This window comes from Canis lupus, chromosome 19 (genome assembly GCF_011100685.1).
Source record: "Canis lupus familiaris isolate Mischka breed German Shepherd chromosome 19, alternate assembly UU_Cfam_GSD_1.0, whole genome shotgun sequence".
Lineage (NCBI taxonomy): Eukaryota > Metazoa > Chordata > Mammalia > Carnivora > Canidae > Canis > Canis lupus.
This window is the reverse complement of record NC_049240.1, coordinates 33,371,379-33,389,818: the sequence shown is the minus strand read 5'-3', so window position 1 is coordinate 33,389,818 and position 18,440 is coordinate 33,371,379. Positions and strand designations below refer to the sequence as shown.

The window sequence follows — 18,440 nt, the reverse complement described above, 5'->3', positions numbered from 1 at the left end:
ATTTATTTGCATGATATTACATAGAGGCTTCTCTAATTTACTCAGGAATTCTGCATTGCACACTAACTGTCCCACTTTTGTGTGTGTGTGTTTACCATTTCACAATCAACAGGCTGGTGGTTCTCAACCAGGGGCTATTTTGCCCCCAAAGGGCATGAGGCAATGTCTGGGGATGGATTAGATGGCCACCACTGTGAGGAGAGGGTGCTACAGGTACCTTCTAATAAGGGCCAGGGATGCTGCTAAACATTCTACAACATAGAGGACAGATCCCACATGATAAGGGGTCATCTGGTCCAAAAATGTTAATTGTGTTGAGAGTAGAAAACTCTTATGTAAATAACTGAGTTCTCTTTCACTTAACAAGTATTTCTATGCTATTGTATACTTTCTACAATCAAAACTTAAAAAAACTATACAATATTCCCAATCATACTCCTTACCCATCTTTCTAATGGTGGACAATTTAGGTTGTTTCCAGGATGGTGACCTCATAAATAAAGGTTGATTTGGGTTAAAGAGATTTTCCTGAGGTACCTAACAGCTTAGTCTTTCAACAAATATTGTGTGGACACCCTGAGGACTAAATGTGATGGTGATGAGGCAATGTTACTGCTCCCATGGAGGGAGCATGCCAGAGGGGCTGATGCTAACCAAGCACTTCACACAACGAGCTCTGTGTGCAAACTTCTACTGGTGATTGCTTCTGTGAAGAGAATGACAGGGTTTGGTGATAGAGAGGAGGGTTGGATGCATGACCTCTTCAGACCAGATGGTCAGGGAGGGGTCTCTGAGGAGGTGACATTCAGGCAGTGGTTTGTGCACTATCTCCAGAAGCACATGAAAGCATCACCCAGATGGTGAGGGCAGAAAGCTGTGGTGGCCAGCAGGTGCCTGGCTTGCAGCACGTGCTCAAGAGCTGGATGAAATCGCTGGTCTTCTGATGCTTGCGCGGTGCTTCCAAGTTACATCGTGGAAGGGATTGCCCAGTAAATACAGGTTAAAGTTCAACTGGCTGCACTGTATTCCAGTTGTCCCCCTCTCCAGGCCATGGGTTGATCACCTGGTGAACTGCAACCCGGTGCCCCCACTCCCTATCCCAGCCTGGCTGAGGGGAAAGCCCACCCCATATGGACATTTGTCTGCCTGGTCTACTCCTGACTGTGCATCTAGCTCCTAAGTCACCTGGTGACCTAATCCTGAGACCCTCTGGCTCTCTTCTTTCCACAGGTCTGAACATGGACACCTGTCACATGTCTGTGCCCATGTCTGGAGTCTGATAACCTGCCTGCCTCTCTGGGGACTCTGGCTAGGCCCATCCTACACTCAGCCCTGGCTCAGTGGTCTGCACTGCTCCTGTCTGGCAGGCTTCCTGATACTGTCCACATGACTAAGGTTCCTGCCACAATGCCCACTGCTGTTACTTCCTGTACACCACTTCCCACAGCTGCTAGGAATATTTTGTGCTGCACTGGATGGGATCTCACTGCTGAGTCCGTACCTCTTAAGTAGCAGAGCCTGGCTGATGGATCTCAGACCTTTCCTTCCTGCTCTGTCCTCCAGCAGAAAATCTGGCCATGACTGACTATGTCTTAGTGATACAAACAAGGTACTTCAATAAATTTAATTTGAACATCTCCAGGACCCACCATGGAAGGTGGCAGAGCAACCCTGCAAAGAACTGAGCTTGAAGCCAGAAAGGCCTGGGTTCAAATCCTACTTCAATCACTCACTGTGTATCCCTGGAAAGACTTTTAAAATCTTTCTGAATGACCAGTCGCCTATTTGCAAAATAAGGATAATATCACCTAGATTACAGGTTACAAGGTATATATGATATTAAATGTTAAGTGAATGACACATCACTTGGTTTATGGTAGCTACTCAATAAAGACTGTTTTATCTTCACACTGGACACCCTACAATGTACCTGGTAAAAAGTACTAAGAGTCCTCTTCACTCTCAGAATCAGGAGCTGATTCTTAGGTCTGAGTTTTATTTTCACACTATTCTAGCAACCCCCTATACAGGCCCACCATTTCCACTCCTTGTTTAATCCACTTCACACTCTAGGTCAGGAACCCCAGATTCTTTTGCTGAGCACTCGCCCTTAGTATTCCAGAGCTCCAGAGACTTCATGTCTTCAGGATGAGGTCAAAATGCCTTCCAGTATGTGAGTCTCTTCACTCAGAAACCCTTCTATGCACCATAACACCTTTTCTATTGCTTGTACACACTGTCAGTCTATGATCTACTCTATGTACACCTTGCCACCGTCAGTTCTGGAGATGTGTGTGCTCTTTGAGGACACAGGCTCCCGTGCCACATATACTCTGAGCAGGAACCATTGTGGCATCCATGTAGGGAAGGCTGTGGTTTTTTAAAGATAGCAAAAGACATGCATTCAAATGAATGTTGTTCTGCAAAGACAGACTTCTTACATTTGAAGTGCCAGCCAATATTCAAACCTGACCAGGACCCCTCTTTGAGAACTATCTTTGCAGTCAACTGAATGGATATATTCACTCAGCAAATAGTTCTTGGAAGCCCACCATGAGTCAGGTGCCAGGTTCGCCCTGGCCATGCACACATGAATGAAGAGATTACGTCCACTTCCTTCCCTAGGAATGTATCTCCTCGTAACAGGAAGGGAAAGCCAAAGGAAAAAAAAACCCTCAATAAATTCCTAGTGTTCTTTAGTATGGACAAGAGCAGTTCTACGGGGTGTTTGTGTGGCTCAGTCAGTTAAGCCACTGTCTCTTGATTTTGGCTCAGGTCATGATCTTGGGGTTGTGAGGTTGAGCCCCGCACTGGGGTCCGTGCTGGGGCCTGGAGCCTGCGCGCCTCCCCTAGGAGGAACATAATGGCAGGATGGCAAGGTAGAAAGGTCCATCACACTGAGATCGGGGCTGTAAAAGCCTGCAGACTAGGTTCTCTGTTGTCGTCCTCCTTCACTATACCCTTACCTGCCTTGGGCAGATGCACATGTGCAAGTAGGTCAGGTGCTGCCTTAGGACTGCTTTCATTTTGGGGGCTGAATAGTCTTGTCACTGGTAATTTTTTTTTGCCCCACTGACATCATTTTATTGAAGTCATTAATGGAGAGATTAATATTTTCTACAAGGGAAGGGACAGAAACAGCTTTTGCCCTTAGTTCATCTCCTGTGAGATGAGATTATAGGCAGCTTGAATGTTTGCCTCTTGTGAGTGGGTTTTTATGATGACAAATCCTTCGTGTGTTTACACTCTGGTGTCACTCACTGTACCACTCTGCTCCAGCTCCTGAGAGAAGCTGCCCTGAGTCCCCAGAAGGTTTTACTGCCAGGCCTGAGGACCACTCTGGTGTGATCCATTTTTTAAAGGGATCAAACGTAAGAGATTTGGAAATATTAGTGAGGACTCATCTGATTATAACAGTAGAAAACCATGGCTACGTCTGGTTTCTAGAGTCTGAATCTTCTTTGCTACTGTGAAGATGGCCCAAGTGCAGAGTCACAAAGTGATGAAAACTCCATGCTGAATGATTCTCTGTAAAGCTATCTCTGGAACTCCCACAATGCTTATCGATTCTTCTTTTCTCTTTTGACTTCTGAGGCATAATATCCTCTTACTTTGGAATTCACTTCGACAATTATTTGCACTTTTTATAGAGGATTCCTGAAAACTAAAATGTTCTCAAGATCCTAAGGAATGAATGGTAGAATTTCAGGAACCAAAGATCCAGTGAAGAATAGATTGTGGGCAAGAGGGAAAGCCTGCTGGTGAAAGCTGGCTTCCTCATCTATATAACAGGGATAAACTACTCACTTAGAAAAGCTTCTAGGAGGACCAGCACCATGCTTGGCCCACAGCAGGTGTTCAATCCATGGGACTACTGTTAAAAGCTGCCTTTAAACCACCAGGCTGTGGATCTGGTGCTGGCCATTGCAGGGTCAGAGGTATGCTGGGAACCCACACTATAGACACTGAAGATGTGTCTTCTGAACTGGGAACACATTACTAAGACAAGCAGAAGAAGCCTATCCTTCTCAAGGTCTTCTCCAAAACCAGTATGAGGTCCTGGTTGCACTATAGAAAACAAGCCCTCTCACCTTCATTCTGCTCTGCTTAATTCCTTCTACAATCTGTTCCATCTGACGTAAAAACTGGTCCCGGGCAGTAGGGGAGGCCATGGCTCTGAAAGGAAAAATCGGCAGAGTGAAAACCAGCATGGAGGACGCTGAGGAAGGGGGAGGCATCAAGGAGTCTGCCCCGTGCCCAGATGATGCTCTTTTGAGACATGGTGGGCCCTTGGGCCCCAGGCAGTTAGAGATTCTAAATCCATGGGACACACGACAATTAGCTTCATTTCATAACTGAATACTAATCTTTTCTCCGATTTTCTCTGCAATTTGCTTAAGTAATACGTATTTTCTTAAAGCAAAATAAAATGTTATTAAAATCAACAAAAACACTTCTTGCTTTGATGATGACATGAACTGCCTAAGAAATGAATCCCATTTAGTTTTCAGAAATGTGAGGATTTGGAGACACTGCTCAAGACTGGTAGAAATATTCTCTGAGCTTTTCCTAAAACCAGGGTCAGGAAACCTGGTCCTGTTCCTAAAAGCAGCAGTTAAATGAGTGGATTTCCTGGTGTCTGAAAATTGTTCCTTTCACTTCCTGTTGTGCACTGGGAATCGCACCAGAAGGATCAAAGCACTCAGATACAGGGATTGAGAATTATTCCAGAGGCTGATAGAGAGAAGAACTCATCACAAAACCACTCAAACACTGCAGCCTTTCTCAATTATCAGGAATGATGATGAAGGTACCATTTAGAGAAATGTCACAGGGTTATAAGTCACTAATTGAATCTGATTCTTATCAGGGAGTTATGGCTTTTTTGGTCTGTTTTGAGTTAGAAACAAAGCCTAACATTTAGAGTTTGTAATCCATTCAGATCTTAGTCACTGATCACTTGCCAGGGGATCAGAAAGGTTTGTACAGACAGCAAGCCTTGGGGCTCCTGGAAGGTGAGTAGGCCACTGAGCATGCTTGAGGGCTGGTATGACCTGGGTACAACAGGGCCCTGCCATACAATTTTTGGAGAAAATGAATTCTTATATGAATAAAGTAAAAGATGCACATTGACTTAAACACAAAATCTATCATTAGATTTAAAAAATCTTTTTGAAAATTAGATTATTTCATTATCTAAATCATAAAGCATCTCTATGTGCTTAAGAACTAATGGTAGTAATCTAATCCTAACAAGACAGAAGTAATATACAAAGAGTTTATAGTAGTGAGGCACAGTCAAATTACTTCAAAGTTAACTTTTTTACCCCAGATATTCCTTGGTGTTTCTCAAACTCAAACACCACCATTATTTTTGCAAGAACGCAGAGACCATGTAAACCAAGACACATGTGTACTTGGCAGTAAGAGTGAGAGTGTAAAGACCACATATCTAGCACCGTCTCACTCCTTGTACTTCCCTAACATGAAGGTGAGCCAAAAGCACAGTGCAGGGTACACCAAGGTACTGACGGGAAGGAGGACTGCTAGTACTTACTGTGAGAAGTTCTCATGAATTGAGTTCAGCAAGCTAATCTGAAGAAGAAAGGGGAAAAAAAGGAAAAACTGTAAGCAAAAGGATGAAAGATCTCTGTGTGGCTCCAAACACTGCTAAGCTGTCTTGTCTCTGGACACTGCTTCTGAAAGCAGCACACCTTGTTTACAGATGAAAGAACGTGAGAAAAAGAGCAGCATGCTCTTAGCCCCATGGTTTTTCCCAGAGCATCGACCTTCTGACAACCCATGACCCCAGGAATATAGGAAGAGGGCCCCTAGAAGGGCCAAAATTCCATATGAGAAGACACTCAGCTAACATTAGGGTCCTTTGGGCAGCTGCCACCAGTTCTTGTTTCCTCACCAAAAGTGTACTTTGTTTTCAGGGCTATCAGATTAGTGGAGGGCCAGTTGTGGGGGAGAGCGAGGACACCATGCCCATCCTGTTACTTCCTAATGTGGCCAGCCGTGGGGCGGCTCTGAGGACCTGCATGGGAAGGCATCATTCAAGGCCCCATGGGGAGAACTCTCCCATGGAGAATGCCTTAGCCTGCACAGGCGGACCCTTCTCTGCCCCAGTGATATAGTTCAGGGAAGGGCTCTGAGTTCGGACTCTAAAAACCCAGATCTTCTTTCTGGCTGTGTCACTAACTCAGCTTGTCATTTACCCTACTTGGACCTCAGTCTGTAACATGGAAATGATATTCTTGTCCTTAGGACACCTCAGGGATGCTTGAAAGCTAAAATAGCACTGGTGTAAATACATTTGGAATAAAAGGCATAATTTATCCAAATGCAAAGTTCTATGTTAATATGGCTTGTAATCAAAAGCTCCTACCTTCCCCTGCATACTCCTAGTTTTTAAAAGAATGCGAGAACTTTAAACACTACTGATGAAGGCAGGTGATGGGCTTTCTTGGAAGGGGCTGGCCTGTCCCTAAGTGAGGGTTGGCTGGCTTCCTCTCACTAGGTAGAAAGCCCCCACAGCCATGGTGTTTGGCAGAGCTATGCCCCCGGGGTCTGATGTAAATCCTACCAAATGCGCTCAACTCATATATTCAAATATTTACCAAATGCTTGTCATGTGCCCATCACTGTGTAAGACCTCAGGCATAGAGAAAAACAGAAGTCAATGCCCTCCTCAAGAAGTGTCCTCTAGGAAGATACAGATTGATCTGGTTTGATGGACAATAGCCAATAACGGTGATGCTAATTACACATGCCTCTATTTGGGGGCGGGGGGAGGGCAGGTAAAAGACACACCTGCGGTACTGTTCTCATTAAGAGGGTGATCAGTGCAGGCTGCAAGGTGATGATGAAATGGAAACAAATTCTGTTGACCTTGACGTGGGGGGGTAGGCAGGAACTAATATGTGCAGGGAGCAACCAGACACAATGACCTTCACCGTCATTTACCATTCTGTCTCCATCATATCATACAGAGTGAGTGTGATGCCCTCTTTACAGGTACAGAAAATATGGCCAGAATAAAACCCAAATCTGTCTGACTCGAAAGCACATGCTCTCTCTGTTCCAGTGTGCTGCTACTGTAAAGACCACATCGTTCCTTTTTTTTTTCTTTTTTTTCTCCTTAAAACATAGTTGCACACCCTGCTCCAATCATTTGTCATCGAAGTGAGGGAGTCCTGAATCATGAGTGTATGTAACCTGAGTGTCAGAGTAATGCGGAGAGGGTGTGAGTACCCAGGGCAACCCCTTTCACTCCTGTTGGCTGAGGCTGATTAAATAGCTAGTTTCTCCATGTCAACTAGAATAAGCCTACCACCTCTATTTTACTTAGCTGGTTCTTTCCTTCCTTTAAAACTCAAACTAGGGGCACCTGGGTGGCTCAGTTGGTTAAATGTCTGCCTTCCACTCAGGTCATAATCCCGGGGTCCTGGGATCAAACCCCACATTATGCCCCTCTCCCTGTTCATGCTCTCTCTGTCAAAAAAATAATTTATCCAAATGTGAAAAATAATGCACTATTATTAAAAAAAAACAACAAACTCAAACTAAAATTTCACCACCCACGTCCTCTCTATGTGCACCTGTGTTGCTTTCTAGACGTCCTTCCTCACAGGCACCATGGAACAGCTGTCCATTATTAGTCCCATGTCAGCCCATGCAACTGTGCTACAGCAGCCCTGAGGTGTCTCTTACTCTAACTTTGTGACCCAGCACTGGGCACACAGCAGGCACTTCTTGCACTTACACCTGATTACATCCTAGACACTGTTTCTCTGAACTTCCTGGGATCAGTGGCCCTGGTATCTGCTCATCTGATTATTTTCTTCTTATACAGGTTCTTACCTCTTTTTCCAAATAAACCTTTTTATCATCCAGAGTATTATATAAAGTGAAGAACTGCTTGGTTTCTTTGTGCACTGCTGAAACTGTAAATGCAAAGACATCAACACATGAGTAAGAAAATGGATCAGAACAATCTTAAGCTTCCACTGCCCCAGGAGGCCCACCCACAGGACTGGCCCCACTGACTGGCCCAGCCGGGATGAGAGACTAAAGGAATTTGTCAGCATGTGGGACAGGTGGGTTTCTCAGGTGAGACATCCTGGGGGTTGGGGGTGGGGAGGAGGTGGCAAGGATGAGGAAGCCACCATGTCACTTCTTCCTGCTTGTCTTCCTTCCTCCTCACTCCCCTCATGAACAGGAGCCACAGCCTATTCCCTTTTGTAATCCCTATGCTTTGCACATGCCTAGACAGCAGGCCCTCCAAAATATCTACTGGATGAATAACGTGCCCAACCTAGGGCAGAATATGTGCCTAATAAGTGTGAATTTTCTCCCCATTTCTGTGCATATGACTAAGGGAGAACGTCTTATTTACCAGGCACCCAACATCCTTTCCTATAAAATTCTTCTATAAAATTATTCTCCATCCACCTCTTTTTCTTCACTTTTCCTTATAGAATGACTTAGGGGGAAAGCACCCCATTCACAGACTGGGACTGGGCCATATTTACCAGAGGACATTGTCAATGGGGGGCAGCCAGCTTGTCTTTCTGCTATGTGGCTGGGTGCCTGAGTGGCCCCCACTTGGTTCTGAGCCTATATGTCTCCCTCATGGCTCTGAATTCTCTTAACATATGGAGGCAGGTAAAAATCCCAAGACCTGGATTCACAATCAGGCTTTGGGCCTACACTGAGCCCTCCATTTTAGTTGTAGCCAAAGATCCTGATGTCTAATGGTCAAAAGGCACTGTCCAGACAACAGGGGGATCTGCTTTCCCAGTGGCTCTTGCTCCCTCAACACAGGTTCCCTCTGGAGCAGCAGGAGTTGGGGAGGAGAGAAGCAGAACAGGCTGTGGGCATTGTAGTTTCCTTGGGCAACTGCCACTAACATTTAAACCTGACTCTTTAAGCTAATCAGCCAACTTTTAATTCTACTACCTAGTGATACTGTGTCTCCCCCTAGCAGTGCAGCTCAAAGACGGGTGGGGGCTGACAGTACTGCTGTACACATCTGGTAACAGAAATTAATAACCTGATTCAGGTATTTTGAGACAATAGTTTAAAATGTTTCCCATATCAAAATGTCTGATTTGTATAAAAATCACTACATGAACTACTCAATATAAAATATTAGCTTTAGAACAGTGGATTTCAAGCCTGGCTGAAACACAGAATAGCCTGGGAGTTTTTAAAATCTCACGACCAATTAAATGAGATTTTTTTCTGGAGGTGGGGTCGGGTGATTACAATATATAGCCAAGGTTGAAAATCACTGTCATCAATCAATCTTTAGTTTTGCTACTCAGGAATGTGCCTGTCACCCTTCCTCTATCCAGATCAAGGACTGGGTGGGGGCTGAAAATATTTGCCAACAATAATAATGAAAATGATATAGATATTTTGGTGTAACTTAAGATTTCTTTGGTGTAAAAATGTCCTGTCAAAAGGACTTAAACATGTGTCAAATTTACTGTGAAATATACAGATGCAAAACATCATTATTGTTAAAAGCTGGAAAGTAGCAGGAATACAGAATTAAGGGGGAAAATTTAAGTAAAGGCAGAAATTATTTTCTTATGGGAAGCTGCCACAGTTGATACCTGCCTCTCACCATCTGAGTCAAGCTCCAGGGCTGTATAAAACATCAGGATGGGAGTAGGTGTGAAAGGAAGCATGACTCCAACCAGAGTAAGGATACTGCTCTGGCTTGAGCCAGGAAGGATGTAGGAGAGGCCAAGAGCCCAAGGCAAAATCTAAGGGGGATTTTGGAAGAATTGATGGAGTCTGACACGTGGAATTGTAGGACAGTGGCATTCTGGACCTGGGGACCAGCTCATAGGCCAAAATGCAGACGTCATCACGAGAGGGGTGAGGCGCTGAGGAAGTGCCAGGGAAGCTGGCCTGCCTGATGAAAGACTCTGATCAGTGTCATTAGAATTCTGAAGATCATCCAACAAGTTATGGAGAGCTACCAAACATTAAAGCTTTTAAAGCAAGAGTGTAAAATGATCAAACTTCTGTTTGAAAAAGACCTCTCAGATAAGAGTGCAGACTCTGGGCCATGATGAGAAGGTGGCTATAGCCGTAGTCCAGAAGAAACGGACCTGACCATTACTTACAAAAAGAACCAGAAGAGCAGCTAGACAGTGATCCCCGTGACCAAGAGGATAAATGGGGTAGGGAGGCTGAATTTAGTTTTGTATCTGTTGAGTTGGAGGTACCCAGGGCATATGCACGAGTCGGAACCTAGAAGAAGGGGTGGTAGTCTAGGACCTGTTTACAGACTAGATCTGAGTTGGGTCTGACAGAGTTGAGAAGGGGTCCCAAGCACAGGTAACGAGAGGTGTCAAGGCCTAAGATGTATGTCAAAGTACATGGTGTGACGAGGGCTAGTATGTGGACTGGGGAAGCTGAAATGTGGGCTCAGAGAAGGAAAGGGTGCCTCCAGGCAGGCCACTTAGATTGGGGAGGTTCTGGAGCTAATAAGGAGATATTTTCTTTGGTAGGCCTGGGGAGCTCCTGAAGACTGGTCAGCAGAGAGAGAGAACATGACAGGCTGGTGGGTGAGGGACTCAGACAAGGCTATACAGACCAGCTAATGGTCAGTCAGCTGAGCTATGACACAAGTAAGCACAGCTATCACAACAGCAGTGGGAACAGAGAAGCAATGACAACTTTGAGAGCCACGGTGAATCCGACAAGACGAGCTCACTGATTTAGGCTGAGGGAGGCCTGGTCCTGGATTACAGTGCTGTCAAAGTCCAGGACCACATGGGCAAGAAAGTTCATACAGAAGAACAATGAATGAGGATTGATCCAGAGATGCTACAATATGGAGTGCTCATGCTCAGTCCTGTGTAAGGGTGGAAAGTGGATGGGGAGCTCAGTGAGCCAAACGGTTGCCCAGGAAGAGGGCGGGTTTGAAACATTATGCTAAGAGCTCACTTAGCACAGTATGTCTACAGGGAGGGCAGCAGGGCACCCCCAGTGCTGCTCCTGGGGTAAAGGATCACTTAGCAGCGCGCTGTGTGGAATGAGCACCTAGTGTGCCTGATGATGACAGGAAGCCCCTTCTGGTGGTGGCTTTCAGCAACTGTGCTATGATGCACAATCCACCACGCTCACGCGGGAAGAACCCTCGCCTCCTGTGCCTCCCAGGACCAGTCTCAAGAGTGTTTGTGGCTGATGCACCTACTCTGGCGGTAGAGTTCAATAAATCTCTTCTGATACTGTATTAGCTCAGCTCGGCTGGGTACTTCATCAATCTTTCGATGCAAAATTGCTATTTCTCGATTTCTTCGAGCCTAAATGCAAAAGAAAGGGGGAGACAATAGTATTTGGTAAAATGTCTCACATGTTCTCAGGGGGGCCAAAATACTGCTCCCTACTTCCTTCTGAGCACAACCACATACCCCAAAAATCTGCTGTTGGCTTGAGGTCCCCATCTCAGATTCTGAAGCACTCTCCTCCCACTTTGAAACACAGGGAGGAGGTATGTGTGGCTATGAAGCAGAACCAGAGAGGGCGGCAAATGAACAGCCAGGGAAGGATGACTCTAAGCGGGAAGGGCTTCTAGGACAGCCTTCAACTCCAAAGGACTCTAGAGTAGCTGATTCTGCCGTTACCAGGTGGGGATGGGAATGAAAAAGAAGGCCTCCCAGGTGACTAGGAACTGATGCCATCCTGCTGCCTCCATAGAAATTCCAAATTTCTTCACCTATTGAAAAACTCCTACAATTTACTCCTATAGCACCTTTCTAGCACTTTCGCCCTACCATGGACCAGGGGTACAGCAACCGAACTGGCCACTGATGGCACCTGTGGTGGCAGAGCAGTATGGTGTGGCTGAGCTCCAACACCACTTGCTGCTGACATTCATGGGCCAGGACTAGTGGGCTCTCTGCACTGCCTTCCTTCTGTGCCATCCCATCTCACTCTCCGGCCTGCCCTGCTCACAACAGCATGTGTGGGTCTCTAAGTACTGGGAAAGTACGAGCCTCCTGGTGAGAAACCCACCATCGGCTCTGGCCACCAATCCCAAAGTAGAGTCTCTGTGGCTCTGGTCAGAGGGAAAAATGTTCTCCTTTTGGCCAAGGCTACACCCCCTGGGTACTCAGGCTCTGACTCCTGTGTTTGTTTGTTTTTCCAGGAATCTTAAGATACAATTATTCAGTGTTTTCACTGCATCTTTCACCTTTCCCTTTCTACTGGCCCCTTCTCACCAGCATTTAGATAGGCCAAAGTCCCTCACCCCTCAAAAGCCCTTTCCTAAGCCCTGATTGCCTTCCAGCTAGCAGCCTCTTTCTTCAGCAACAATAGCCCACCTTCCTGAGAGCCATGACCCCCAGGTCCTGGAGCTGCCCCCACACCCTGCAGTCATCCTTCTCTCCACTGGCAACTGGCTTCTCCCAACACCTACCACACAGCTCTCATGAAGGTCACTGCAGACCTTCTCTGGGATACAGTTCCTGGATAACTGTCAGCTTCTAGCTTTCTTGATTTCTAGCAAAAGTTACCATTCTCTCTGCTGGGCCCTCTGCTCAGCTTCCATAAGACCCTGGCTTCCCCATGCCTCCAAATACTGCACTGGAGGGTTCCTCCTTTTCCTCTGCCTGTCCTCACACAGATTTCACCCCATGGTTACCACTTACATAGTGCTGATACCCAAATCTCCAGCCCAGGCTATTCTGAGCATCAGGCCTGACACCCAATCACTTCTTGGGCATCGCTACTTGGTGAAGTGCCCCAACTTTTAAGAGTCCCAAACAGATCTCAATAATATTCCTATTCACACACACATACATTCTTAAACTCTATTCTTTTTTTAATGCTTTTTCCTCAATGAATAATATAAGTATTTCCACCTGAGTCAGAGACTCAAGCACCATCCTTGACTCCTCTGTTTCTCTGACCCAACTGATGCTAAGTCTCATCAGATACAGTTTCTCAATCTCTTGTGTGCCAGGTGGTTTCCACCCATCCCCATGGCCCCCGCTCTGGCTCACGGCCTCAGCAGGCTTATGGTTTTACTGGACATTCCCTCTGGCGAGTCTGAGGCTGCCCACAACCACAACAGGCATTGCATAATATTGACTCCCTCATACTTTGATGTATATAGACATATCCTGGTTCTCAAATAGCTGGCCAGCTCCCAGAAGGTGGGCCATCCCATTTACTACTCCTGATACCTACCTAATGCAACAGTGAATATACATATAGGAAGCACACAGCCACAAAGTTTCCAAGTATACAGCTGCATTTTCCTGATTTTATTTAATTCAGTTTCTTTAAACAGTAACAGTGTCCCTGTTTTAAGAGCAAATTTGATGTACCTTAATTTAACCAAACAGCTCAGCAGAGTAAGCAAGAGCCAGAGATAGGAGAAACAGAGGCTCACTGGCCTCTGCAGCCCTGGGAAAGCCTGGCTTTCTCTTCCCAGAGAACAGGAAGAAGGCACAAACTAAAGAACACATGAGTTAACCCTGGGCTTCTGAGCTTCCCTGAGCAAGATCCTGGCAATGCAAGGGATTTTACGAAGTAATTTTGACTCTATATGACTTTAGTTTTGGAACCAACTTTAAAACCTACTTCCTCCATATCTGATGGCTTTCTTATAAATCTCCAAGGTTATCAAATAAGACAGCTAAAATGGGCACGTAATTCTAGAGGAACAGTACTAGACAAGAGCATTGGAATTTGAATGCTGGCTCTGCCACTTACCAGCTGCTTAACTTTGGACAAGTACGTAACTGATATGAATCAATTTCTTCATCTAGTAAATGAAGCTAATACCTACTGTCCACCCAGGGTGGGGATCAAATCTATCGAGATGACCATGAAAATAAGATACCGATGTCAGATGTTATTGTCAACATCTTAAATCACATAGTTACGCTCCAGACAGAAGGCTGACAAATAGCAGCCTCCGTGTCAGTCATTCTTAGATACCAAGACTTCTAGCTCTTTACAGATACCCATGTAGCTGTATTTATGTGTTTTTTTTGTTCTTGCTTTCGCTTACCTGTAGTAAACGGATCTTGTAAAGTTTTTCTTTCTCCATGGTATACCGTCTGTCTAGGTCTTCCTAAAAATTGGAAAAGGATACAATTATCTAAGAGCAGGAAACTTTGATTCCTCGATGAAGTGTTTTGAAACTAAATATTTTATCATACCTCTCCGTTCTGAGGCCCCAAATTTCTTTTCTCAAATGGCCAAGTTTAGGGTCTGTGTCCTGTGAGACCCTTGAGACTCTTTCACCTCACTTTAAACAATTCTTCCTTCTTCTGGGGTCTAGGCAGAATCTGGTGTTCTTAAGTACCGCCCGAATTTATGTACCCCCCCAAAAAAAACTATGATGATAAGGAGATAATTACTACTTTAAGAATCTGTTGGGGGATCCCTGGGTGGCGCAGCGGTTTAGCGCCTGCCTTTGGCCCAAGGCGTGATCCTCGAGACCGGGGATCGAATCCCACGTCGGGCTCCCGGTGCATGGAGCCTGCTTCTCCCTCTGCCTGTGCCTCTGCCTCTCTCTCTCTCTGTGTGACTATCATAAATAAATACAAAAAAAATTAAAAAAAAAAAGAATCTGTTGTTCTTTGTCCCCACATTTACAGTGATGCTGGTTTGCTTTCTTGTTTCTACTTAGAGATACTCTCTCCAACATGATAACCACTAGCTATGTGTGGTTATTTATTAAATTTACATTAACTGAAATTTTTAAATATTCAGTTTCTTGATCGCAATAGCCACACTTCAAGTGCTCAGCAGGCACAAGGAGCTAGTGGCTATCGCACTGAAGAGTGTAGATCTAGAACACTGCCATCACTGCAGAAAGTTCTTTTGGACAGCACTGAATTATGAGGAAGAAACTAGCTCTCACTGAACTCATAGAGATAAGAGACATGGCTAGATGGTTTGCTGCCATCAAAGAAAGCTACAAAAGGGGTCAGAGGTGTCTTCACCCCAAGCACGTGTGTGTACACGTACACACACACACACACAGACACATGCACAGTCAGCCTCCTCCACAGGGCTCGGCTGCACACCAACCCAACGACTGTACTACAGGAGTCCTGAAGCTCATTCTCTAGTGGAGTCTGAGGGGACAAAGGGAAGAGGCAAACATTAAAAGAGGCAAATGTTTACAGGCTGTCCTGCTTTGCTCTTCCTCCTTTTGCTTTTTTTTCTTTCTCCTGGATGTTTGTTGGAGTTCTGGGAGCACTGGTTTAACTCACAACAGGGGTCAGCAAACTACTGTCCGTGAGCTAAACCATACAACTCTTGGGCCAAAATGACCTCACTGCCTATTTTTGTAAATAAAGTTTTATAGCCATGTTCTTTCATTTACATACTGAGCATGGGTGCTATAGTGGGGTTGGCATACAAGGCTGAAAATAATTCCTATTTGGCCCTTTACAGTTTGTGGACCTTGGAACAAAGTACAAAAGAGAGTTTTCCCCCCTGCCCCACCTCCACCCCTCACAACAGCCTATGTGTTGTGACCAGCATGTGTGGCCAATGCAGGCTTCTCCTCTCCTCAGCTGAGATGCCAGAGCAGACAGAGAATGCTCACACAAAGTGCTGGGAGAAAACCCACCAGAATGGTGGCCTTCAGGGCCATCCCTGGGGAGAACCTGCTTCCATCTGAGGGGCTCTGTGAGGACAATGAGACAGTGCCCCTGAAAGTCTGCACACGAAGTGGTGGTCACAGAGAAAATTAAAGTAGGCATGAGAAAGTGTCAGGGGAGGGTACAAAGTTGGTTGCCACTCCCACAGAGGACAATGGCAGTCCTGAGAATGGGTTGGTACTTACATTATGAGTCATCACAGGGGTTAGGGTACCATGTGGCTCTCCAGCAGACAGGGTCTGAAATGATGAAAAGTAATGAACACTTGACTGAGTAAGGCAAATGGGACAGAAGCTGTGGTTCTGCATGTAGGAAGGGGTGTGGGTGGAGTGGGAGTTAGTTCACTGACCACCTCTTTGGGCCCCAGATTTTAAATTGTTCTTAAATGTGTGTCACACATGAACAAGCTAAACTGCAACTGTCTTTGGATGTAATAGTCCCTCTAACAAGATGTGATTGCTAAGAAGAGGAATAGGATCTTGAAAGTCTGATTTGTACAAATTCAGAGGCTGACGGGCTGATTTGAGACCCAAAGGCTCGAAGTTTTAGAAACAACCAGAAAGGCTGGCTATGTGTGTGATGATGGTCCCGGGGCACCACTGTCCTGCTCAGCCAGACTCTGCTAAGACTCTGTGCTAGTCCTGTCTTACCACTGCTGAGGCACCTCCAAGACATATGTCCTGCACAGCCAGGGTCAGGGTCCCCGAGCGGAGGGCATGTGGATGGGTGCTGCTTGGTCTGAATCGGTCTTTTCCCCTCCCTGAGCCTTGAGGTGGAGTTCTCAAGGCAGAGGGCTTGGCCAACGCGCCACCCTGAGGCCTCGTCCAGCTCACACAGCTTCTGCACAAGGCTCTCAGGAAATGAGCTTTGAGAAGGGAAAACAAAATGGTAATCCCTACAATCTTATTTGGTGAGAGAAATGCTTTTCTTTCTGGCCTGTGTTTTAACTTAACTTTTAATAGCAATTCACACTAGCTCCTTGGAAGAGCAAATCCTCTGTCCTGTCCTGAGGGCACCTGGTCTGAAGTGTTCAGTTCAGTAATGCTCCGGTGCTGCTGGAGCTCTGACACTAGATCTTATTTCCTGCTTACTGCTTGCTGCCTTTCAGGGGTGGAACATGTCCCTAGGCAGGAGAGGAGGATGAAATGAATTAATTGGTACAACAATTAGAGAACAGGCTGCACAGGAAACTGAGCTCAGAAGGTTCTTAGAAATACTCCTTCCCTAAGTGGTGGGAAAGGTCAGGCTTGGAATTTAGTTATTCCTGTCTGCTGTGCATGCCCCCACTGCTGCCTTTTACCCACCCTTGCAAGAGAAAAGAGAGGGATGGAAACCTAAGAAAATCCTGTGATGGAAACAGTTAAGAAATGTGTGTTCACAGGCCCAGGTTATGGGAAACTAGCCGGTCCTTTTTAGCATCAGTCTCTTTGCTGGGTAGTCCTCCAGAAATCCTTCCACCAATAAGGCACAACAGCACCTAACAGTCTCGAAGACTCCTCTAAGAGCCTGAACTTACCTTTTCATCTCCGCCTGGCACTCTCTCAGCTTTCAGGTTCTCAATTTCCTGTTGCAGCCGTGTCATCTCCTCCTTTAAAAGCAAAATGAACATTTACAAAACTCAGACAAGCTAGTAAATGGACTTGTGCCTGCACCAGCCCTCTGCTGGACCACCAGGAGCAAGGGCTTGTCCCATGTTTACAGGACAGCCCTAGTTCACATGGTGTTATTCTTTCACACTTAATAAGACTTTTAAATATATGTATGTCTATAAATCAGAAAACAGTGTTTGTTAGACTGTGCTCTCAATTTGGAGTCTGGCATGCCCAGTCACTAATCTAACTCACTTCCAGTGCCCTTGGGGGGGCACTTACTATAGCACCCTATTCATCTTAGGCAACTGACAGAGCTGCTCCATGAATCTACTTTTTCGAAGGCACCTGAGTAGGATGCCATGACAGGACAAGTGGAAGTAAGGTAAGAGATTTCACATGAGTCTTGGTTCAAGGTCTGCTGACATCAGGCAACACTTACTCGACAATGTGCTTTAAACTCTTGTTCCTGACTTTTCAGATTTTCATTCATGGCTACGAGTGCTCTCAAGTTCTGCAGGATACTAAAGAGAGAAGACCAAATAATGACATATGGAAAGCCGTTATGATTTTATGAATCACAGCTAAAACCAAGTCCCCAGCTTTTAATTTCCTTTGTCTCTCCCAAGGGTGTCTAATGGGTTCTCCATAAATGATAATGACTACCATTTAACTGACATTATCACTCATTTATATATCCAAGTCCATCAGGCCACATCCAAACAAACAAACATCACAGAATCCAGAATTAAAATGTCAACTGCAGAAACATCAATGAGTTTCAAGAGTCCTGGATCTCCTTGGCATTGATTATTCAACAGTACTCAGAACACAGTATCACAAACCATTTCTAATTTCCATAAAAAGGGAACAAATTGCTCAGGGTCATTAAAAGAATTAACTTGAAAATATAAATGTCAAGTATTTGACAGTACTTTGCTCTCTATCCTGAAAGAAGGGTTTCTAATTATAAAGCCAAGTAATCTGTGGGTATTTCTTTGCTAAAAATGTCCTTCAAATCTAGGACTGCCGAATTTGTGTCTGAAGCTTTTTATGATGTAAAGTATCATTCAAGTGAGTGATACTTAACCACCTAACTGTTTTGGTGGTAAAAAAGGTCAAATGTAAGTGTGTCTTATGTGTAATTTAAGTTGTTAAAGACGATTAATTAAAAAAAAAAAAAAGCCCAGCAGCTGTT

At 45.2% G+C, this 18,440-nt stretch overlaps 1 protein-coding gene across 8 annotated transcripts in view; it reads right to left on the bottom strand.

Moving 5' to 3' along the window:
• Nucleotides 1–18,440, bottom strand: part of CCDC93 (coiled-coil domain containing 93) — a 95,513-nt gene that overhangs the window by 10,656 nt on the left and 66,417 nt on the right. For all 8 annotated transcript variants that reach the window (XR_005374113.1, XR_005374114.1, XR_005374115.1 and 5 more), the window contains 8 exons: nt 17,685–17,766; nt 17,170–17,241; nt 15,839–15,892; nt 14,048–14,110; nt 11,222–11,330; nt 7,867–7,949; nt 5,558–5,595; nt 4,092–4,176 (listed from right to left, as the gene is read on the bottom strand). Coding sequence is in view for 3 of the 8 variants with exons in the window: in XM_038564985.1 (XP_038420913.1) it covers nt 4,092–4,176; nt 5,558–5,595; nt 7,867–7,949; nt 11,222–11,330; nt 14,048–14,110; nt 15,839–15,892; nt 17,170–17,241; nt 17,685–17,766 (586 nt within the window). In the remaining 5 variants the exon portion in view is untranslated. The remainder of the gene's footprint in view (nt 1–4,091; nt 4,177–5,557; nt 5,596–7,866; nt 7,950–11,221; nt 11,331–14,047; nt 14,111–15,838; nt 15,893–17,169; nt 17,242–17,684; nt 17,767–18,440) is intronic.